The sequence below is a fragment of the Acanthisitta chloris genome, unplaced genomic scaffold (genome assembly GCF_000695815.1).
Source record: "Acanthisitta chloris isolate BGI_N310 unplaced genomic scaffold, ASM69581v1 scaffold8647, whole genome shotgun sequence".
In the NCBI taxonomy this organism is placed as follows: Eukaryota; Metazoa; Chordata; class Aves; order Passeriformes; family Acanthisittidae; genus Acanthisitta; species Acanthisitta chloris.
In genome coordinates this window covers 65,219-74,253 of record NW_008680886.1, presented here as the reverse complement: position 1 = coordinate 74,253, position 9,035 = coordinate 65,219, and the positions used below count along the sequence as shown (strand labels likewise).

The following is a 9,035-nucleotide window of genomic DNA, read 5'->3' as shown; positions in this document are numbered from 1 at the left end:
TACATAATGTTACATTAAGAGAATTACAAATTTACTAAGAACCAGATGGGCCATTCAGCTCAGACCTTTTTAGAAGTACTTTTTCACAACATCTTGCTCCCCCCCAAAAAAAAAGAAAAAGCCCAGCAAAGTCTACTGAGAAAGGCACAGCAACCTTTCTCCGATAAATCAAACTCTTGCACTTTTCCTACCCATTCCTTAGAAACTAGCAACATGATTTCAAAACTTACATCCCGCAAGTCTAGCAAACTATAGAAAATTGCTGTTCTGTAAGCACAGCAAACAGCCCTGCACAAAAACATGTAATATGTGCTTAGAAACGTTAAGTTTTAATGCATGGATATTTTTAAGAAACAAATTCTACCATATGATTTTCTTCCCTTAAAATATGTTGATATATTTATGTGTCTCTTTGTAAAATCCATAAAAATGGGACTTCAGCAACTTGGCACCTGTAGAGCAATCTGATAATCCACCTACAGTACTTCAGGTGAACTGTGCAGGCTTCTACTGGTTTGTGGTGACTTGCAACATTGCTACCCTTCTCCCTCAAATCTTCCTTTATAGTTAATGAAATTAATATATCACTATTACCACTTTCTTCTAAAATTCTGAGTAATTTATTTAATAAAAACCTCCTCACTGCTGGGATGTGATGCAAAAACTTGTACTGCTGCAGATGATGCCCCTCCTTCTTGTATACAGGAAAAAGAGCCCTACTCCTTTAGGCAGCAGGATTAGTGGGCTGCTATGACAAAGCCTCTTTTTCTGCAAGAGCAGGTACAGTAAGACATTTCCACTGCAGGATAAATGAATGCAGTGAGTGAAAATATATATTCTAACACTAATGGTGACAATTACAATTGCCTTTCATGTGATGTTGACATCCATTGATTATTCTGAAGAAAAATATATGAATCAGCAAAAGGAGTTCTGGTGAGAGCAAGCTCTAATTTTAATTTGAATATTTCTGCTCAGTCCCACTGCAGAGCTGGATTTGGCATAGCTGTTTCAGCTGTTGACTCAGGTCTAAAATACTGTAAATAATCCAGTGCTACACATATATGGTGAGGGGCAACTTTGCGTGGCAAACGTCTGGATATTTGGGACTTTTTCCCAAAATGCATGATGTTAAATTTAGAAAACATTTTGGATTTGATCCTTCATTCTTCATAGGCCTCAAACAGGCCATCGGGGGATTTTTACATGAGCAAGGAGAATTAAATCAGGCTGCTACTGTGGAACACTGAACTTCAGCATCATATGGGAGTGAAGTCATGGAAAAATACTTTACTTTTTTCAGGTATATCCAAACCAGAACCGAGAGGTCTTTAGATAAGCAGACTGGGAGCAATCAAAGAATCTAGATTTCTGGGATGTGGAAAACCCTATGCATACAGTTTTTGTGCTTATCTCTACAATGACAGCAGCATTTGTCTAAGCTGTAAGTCTCAGAGGAAGAACTGCCAGTTAATTTCCCTGCATGCATAACAAAAAAGTAAACTCCAGGATCATATTCAAATTATTTTGTATGTATAATCTTATCTGAATATACAAAACACTGGTGGAAAAAGCAGCAAGCAAATGACTGTTCTGGTAAACTGGATTATACTGGCAAAGACCCTTTCTAATGCTGATAATGTTTGTTGTGTTTCTTTTTTAAATTAACAATGCTCTGAAAAACAGATAAATTTTAGATTGACATGGCTTTAGTTGCTTAAAAGCCCAGAGCCCCTCCCTGTTTTGGGAGTGTATTTGCTGAAGATTCCAGAAGTTGTGGGGAGGACCAATGTACAAAGTTGGTCCTTCGTTTCTTAAAGAAGGCAAAATCTGAAGGGGCTGGGTAGGTTGAGCTATTAAGATAGATTCTCTTTCCCGGTTAAAGCTAGTAGAACGTTGGCAAGAGGTTATTTTCATACGCCTAAGTAATAAAACTTAATAGCAACTCCAGTTCAGGATCACTACTGTATGTAACAACAAATTTACTTCCCAAGTTAAAAGAACAGACAATACCTTCATTATGGACATGAAGCACTTTGCAATCGTTTGCAGTCTTTGCCACATGAATTGGAATATACTGTGCAATGTATAAGGCAAACATTCTGTGTGAGGCTTACCCATCATCCTGCCATGCTGCATCATAACAATGTTGGAATTGAGTGAAGCTGGTGGAGGGTAAGCTGAAGAAGGGGAAAAAGGCCTTTGAAAGTAACTCACTGGGCTGGCAGCAGTGCCAGAATTCCCATTCACTGTGATCTGAGCCTGAGAGAGACAAAACAATATTCCATTAAAGTACACACAAAGCCCTCCGACTGCCATCCCAAACAAAGAGTGATGCAAGACTGTCATCCACGAAACAATTATCAGTTGTCAGGTACCTAGCCATAATGGCATCTGCATTCACTGAAACACAACACTTATCACAAGGGGAGCAGAATGTGTTCCTTATATACCTTGTACCACCCCTCTTCTCTCCTTGTATGTGCTGTCTGTGACGCATGCTGTCATGGGAAGGTGACACAAAGATCATGGTCAAGGCAGTGAGGATGGCACAAATAGGGCTTGTGTAGGTCTGACAGCAATACAAAATGAAGATGGCAGTAAAAGCTCCTCTCATCGTGTGATAAACGCTGCTGCCACAAATCTCTCACTTCAAGAGACATTCTCCTAATGCACATGCTCAAGCATTATTGATATTAGTGGGAACTTTTGTGCAGATTGAAGGGAAAAGATTAAGATCAGCTAAACAGAGTGAGTCAAAGCCCCTTTAAAAATATAAGTCAACTGCAGTGACTACGGGATGCATACCATATAAAAAATAAATAGCACCAATAAAAACCCCCCAAACCAAACTCACAACCACAAAACAACAGAATGAAATCAAATACATAAAATGGGAAAGCCAAGCAAACTGCCAGCATAGCAGCATCACAAGTCATTTAGGCTTTAGTTTTAAGAGGTACTTCTCAAGAGGAAACTATCTGCCCCCAAGTTTAGAATCCCTACATCTGGGCTGTAGTACTTCTAAGGGGAGTATTGAAAGAATGGAAACTGAGATATTGAGAAAGCATTGAATGAAATAAGAGAGCAGTGAATATTTCAGCAGAAAAGGGAAGCTCTCTCTAACATGTCTTTTAATGCAGAACTCTTCTTTAAATCTGAATAAAGTTAGAACTACAAACTTTGCTCAATTTTATATAATAAAAGAACTAAAATATGCTGCAAATGTAAAACATGAGACTATCTGAAGTATCAAAGGATAATTAAAAATGTACTAAAAGGCATACTAATTTTACATTTAAAAAAGAAATGGTTCATGACCATTTGTATACATTTGTATTTCAGAGATTAGTGATCTAATTTGAAATTTTTAACATCTTGGCCTCCCACAGGTAAGAGAGCAAAACAATTTCTGGGTTCTGTGCAGATATCACATGAACTCCTGGATGCATTCAGGGGGTTCTCATTATGAGGATGTCTGTTTTCAGAAGTGAGCTGAAAAGTTTCTGTTGTGATGATGTCTCCCATTGAAAATTTCGTATTTAAATGTTTCCTCCCTTAACAAAGTCTAGAACCAAAGTGTAAATTAAGTTGGCTTTTCTCAAACCATCCTTCCCTCCAAAACCCCTTGGAGCTGCAAGGATACAAAAGCTACATAAGCTTAAAGAGAGCATTTCAAGAGGTATGAACCCATGTTTTCAGACAAGGTTTCGAGATGAGGCCAGCCCTCTCTACCCTACTTAAGGAGTTCATCCATTCTCTCTTCCTGTACATGGTCTTTTTGGATAGCTTGTTTCTAGGGAAGGTGGGGTACAACTCTGTGCAGAGCCTTACATCTTCTTACTCATTTACTATGACTTTTTGTTTCTCTGAGCAGAACTAGTGTGAGTTCTTTGTAGACTGGAAAGCTACTCCTATGAATTTCTGTAATAAAAAAATGCTATATTCCTGTGAAGGCTTTACCAAATAGCTCAGACAGTAAGGCTCTTAACTAAATCATACACAGCATCATGAAAATAGGATCCACACAAGCAGTTGACAGACATCAGTCATATATATATATATGGCATGTTCATATATGGTATTTTTGAGTTTGCTTCTAAAAGTTTTAGAGAGGATCTCAGCTCAGCTGTAATTTCTTAGTTCCTAATTACTTTCTCTTTGAGAGAAGTTTCTATGAAGGTGGCTATTTCATTTGATTATCTGATGCATCTTGCACTGGTGAGAGGGTTAGGTGTAAAAGACAGTTTTGCAAAGTTTCTAAGGCCTTTCCTTCCCTTGGAATCATTTGGAGTTACTGACATTTCAGTCTGGGAATGTGATGTTTTAGTTCCAGGTGACAGAGTTTGTTCCCATATTTTACAAGGAAGTGAAATCCTTTAGGATGGCTATTCATGAATTAGGCCTTCTTACTTTCCTAGGTAGTCTTCTTTGTGGGAAGATGAGACTATCTGAAAAAAACCCCTATTTCACTGAAATGTACCTATTTTCCAATTTACTGGGAAGATAACCCTAATTTTTCACATGATGTTGCTTTCCCTAGGCACATCCATTTATTATTTTTCTCCAGTGTACTTAACCTGTGCCTCACTGCTAGTAGAGCCACGTACTTCTGCTGCTAGATAGTCAAAGTCATGTAAAGATTCCTCCTAGGTACAGGTTTAAAATTCCTTTGCCTGAGCATCAGAAAGAGCAGCACCCTGGATTTCTGAATCAGAACAGAGAAAAGCATCCATTTGGGTCTGGTGCTGCTTTCTAAGTTTCTCTCTACTGAGGCAGGTAGCTAAGGGAAAGACATCCTATTGTGGATGTCTGAGTAGTTCTGTGCAGGAATGTTGCTGCACAGCACACTCCTGATCTCGAGACACTGAATTAGGCTAAAATAATCAGGATCAATTCTTGAAGCTCGAGACAGTCTCAAAACTTGGGAAAAGGCAAAAATCTTATGTGTACTTCTATTTCCAAGTTTCCACTAGATTCCAAAATTTCAAACAAAAAGAACCCATGAAAATTATAGGGGAAATGTTCAGAATTGGAATAGAATCAGAAAAAACAGTTTACAAAACCAGCTGTTCTCGCATTTTAACTCCAATTCTAAGCATAAGCTCAAATACGAAATCAGTTCTCATATATAGGTTTTCAAAGAATTTGAAATTTCAAAGAATTTTATAGCAAATAAACCCATTATACATTTAGCTCTGCCTTTTGCCTGTAATATTTTCCAATCTTGTTGATTAAGGTCTTCCTGATTCTGCTGCTGCTTCTTAGAAGAACTGTTTTAAATTTTTTTTGCCTAAACTCTCATTAAGAAATTCAAGAATAAACAAACATCTGCAATGTGGACATAAAGTTTTTGAAAGCATGGTTCCATCTTATGCCCAATCCTATATTACTTATATTATTCTCTCAGCAGTTTTCATCGACAAAATCAACAGGAATCACCACTGAGAAGGAAGATCATTACAGGAGTAGAACCACTAGCAACACGTGTGTGTGCCACCAGCTTCCCCATCATTTTGTCATTTCATGGATACATTTATAGCCATCTGGCCCTCTTCTACAGAGGGTGGGAGATGAAGATTCTTCTATACTGCAGAGTTGGGTCTTGCCAGCAGTTTAATTTCTGTGGGGATCTTAGGACTGTTTGAGAATTTTGTCCTTTGGTGGGAGACTCATCCTTTTGTTTTTTCCATTAATGGTGAACAACTGTTATGCTCATCCCTGCCATGTCTGAGAGGGAAACTGGTGGTCAGACCTGACATAGCCTTCTACAGGGAGACTACCCAAAAAAGGAAATGAGGAAGGACTGTTCACTTTAGCTTATAAAAAATGGTGCTCAAAGAAAACAAATACAGTTGGAACATTTATATTTTCTTCTAACTTACTTCTAAAATAGTCATCTATGTTTCCCATAGCTAGTAAATGGTCAGGCAGTGACTGTGCCTGACCAGTCTACACTGATTATGGTATTTTTGGTTACAAGTACTGGGCTGTATGCAGATTCATAATACTGATTCTTAAAAAATGAATGGTTTCAGAGTTGTGTTACAAGAGTTAGGAATTACAGCTTTTAACATGCCTGTTATTAATATCACTTTTTTTAGAAGCATCGAGAGCACTGAAACAGATCATTGACTTTCCAGTTGACTATGTGCAAGTTGGGGCTCAAAATACTTTTAATAAAATATACATGAAACTTTAAAAACATATACATGTTTGTTCTTTTCAGACTTGAAAATTACAGCATGCTGAAGTATTTGTACAAAGTTTGAACACTCTGTGACCCAGTAAAACTCGGGACTCAGAACATCTCTCTGTTTTGCAATTCAGCAATGAATTGCTCAATTTAAATGAAGGCTTTGTTCTGACTCATTTTAATCATGCAGATAATCGCAAAAGAAATCAGAAGTGATCTGGATTTGACCCAAATTCCATACCTTCTTTCCACACATATATGAGTGTACTAAGGTACAGAAAAGTGAATGTACATACGAAATGTCTAACTGCTTTTTTCCCCTTGACTTAATTAAGCAAGAGAGGTGACAGAACACTTGAGTAATAAAAGATTATTTATGAAGTTCAGTCCTATAAGAAACTGTGCTTAGCAGAGGAAAAGGTTAGTTAGAGAAGAGAAAACCAGTTTTGTGCAGTCAGTGGTCATGGCTGGGAAAAAACTACATTAAACATTGTCAACACTTACTAGGAATTTACAAATTACATTATTGAAATCTGTACCTCAGTATAAACCAAGAATGGTGGTAGCCCAGAGGCTATAAACTCCACAAACCTGTAAGTAGCTAGCAATATTTTAAACAAATTTCCTAAATCCTACAGAATTCTTACTTTTAATGCATTTGGAACAGATATTTACTGAATTTATTTTCTTTTACTTTAAGCAAAGTGTTTGACATACCTTAGCTGACCATACAACTACGTAACAAGCATAATTTCCTGCTATCAAATCTGCTATGCAAATGATTGTTTTTTAAACAACTGTTGCAAAACACTGTCAGACTGGAAACATGGAAAACTACTAACAACATACTTGTCTGTGTAATGGGATAACAGACAAGCTGGAATTCTGTTCCCCTTTGACAACCTGTTTGAACAAATGGAGGAGGAAAAAAGGAAGCATAATTACATGAGAAGTGGCAGCAGTGTTGGTTAAGGTGGTGCCATCTGACACAGCAGACATCTGGCTCAAGGTTGGGGAAGGTGTTTCAGAGCAGTCAGTAGTATCATAGCTACAAGTCTGCAGCTCATCTAGAATGGCTGTGGAGGACTCACTCACTGTGCGGGAGGAGCACTCACTCATGGCAGAGTCTGTGCTTACAGAGGCTGTTTCGTTCCTGTGGATAATACTTTCAGAAGCTAGGTATGGGCATTTATATGAAAATTGTGAAAGGGCTGGGGTTTTATAAAAGCGTGAAGGCAAAAAATCATCAAGCGTTGGCAAAGAATATGGTACTAGATGGGTGCCACTGTCTGGTGAGAAAGAGGTTCTGTTAACTGGTACCACAGGAGAAGGAAGAGGCAGTGGAGAAGCTTCTGTTGCTGTTTGTCTGTGTGTCTGTGAAGCATTTACCTCCATCACAGGGGCAGTTACTTTCTGGTTTCCAAGCTGAGATTTGAGGAAAAAAAATAAGAAAAGAAACATTACTAAATGAATAAAAAACCTTTCCCTTTGCCTCTTGCTGGGTGTAGAAGAATTATAAAAGTGTAAGTTTTTCAGCCGCCCAAGGAAGTTCACATTCACATGGATTAGGAAATAAATCAACCACGCTCTATATTAGAGTAGGAAAACATGAAAGAAATGAATGCATCAAATACTAGTGGAAGCAATGCCAGAAACCATAGTGTGCTGAGGATGAATATTCATAATGTACTGCATATATTAATGATCTCCATTGTGCATTGAGAAGGTTCACACTATTTTATCCTTCACATAAATATGAGGCTAGAGAATGTCATGTCCATCTTGTTTGCAAAAGGAAAAACATATCTGCAAGTCTGATCTCTGTAAATGTTACTTTTTTTTTGTCAAGGACAGGTATCATTTTGAAATTAACTGCAGGACTGCAAGCGAAACAGAAAGACTATTAATGAATATTCGTATGATCTGCAAGTAATAGGTGGTGGACTTTTTTGCCACTTGTAACTGAAAACATCTTCTCCACTGCCTCTCTAATAAAAATGTTTGGCTGATCTTAGAATTTTCAAGCACCCTGGAAGCACCCTGTCAGCCTACTCTGTAAGGTGTATGCATAGGAGCCTTTTCAACATTAGAGGACACAAGGACGGTTAGGGTAACTGGTATAAATCTGAGAACAACAAAGACTGGGAGCACAAGAACAGGACAGGGATGACTTCATAATGAAACAAAACATGCTAGTTGTTTGACTTCAGCATAGTTCCTTAAAAGTATAAAGGAATGGCCTCATGAGAGTGCTTCTGAAAACTGCCACACAATGTATGAGCTTTATAATCTGTTATTTCAAATCAGTCACAGAACACTGAGTTTAAATTAGTCCTGCAACTGGTTTTTTGCATCTGCAACTTCTTTTTGAATTAAAGTTACACAAAAGCATGTTGGCATCTAATATCTGTTAAACAGCTGTACAAATCCTTCTATATTGCCTATTAACCACAAGCTTTCAATCAATTCCTGAAGTATGTAAAAATACCGCTTACTTCAGCACTAATGATTTCACTTTTGGGAGGGCTGAGGAACTCCGGAATGGCTGCTGGGAAAGAGAACTTGGGATTTCAAATTTATGTAAAATAGAGAACAGGAAGATACCATATGCAGTAATTACTACTTTAAAATGCATACAGATCGCATTGCTCCAGTAATATTAAGGTTATTTCCTATGCTTAGACTAGGCAGATGTCTTTAACCCTAATAATTCAAAAAATGTTTCAAGCCATGAGATTAAAATGCCATTTTGGCATTTTAATCCAAAATCTGAAAATATCTTCTAAAGCCCCTATGGAAGACTTAGAACACAACCCAGATTATGCTACTTATGAAAGGT

The 9,035-nt window shown here is 37.7% G+C and overlaps 1 protein-coding gene across 1 annotated transcript in view; it reads right to left on the bottom strand.

The window, feature by feature from the left end:
* LOC103805247 (sorbin and SH3 domain-containing protein 2-like) overlaps positions 1-9,035 on the bottom strand; it is a gene marked incomplete at its 5' end in the record, with an annotated part of 30,926 nt that overhangs the window by 5,331 nt on the left and 16,560 nt on the right. Inside the window, one exon of the mRNA XM_009077887.1 lies at positions 2,118-2,262. Coding sequence (XP_009076135.1) covers positions 2,118-2,262 — 145 coding nt within the window. The remainder of the gene's footprint in view (positions 1-2,117; positions 2,263-9,035) is intronic.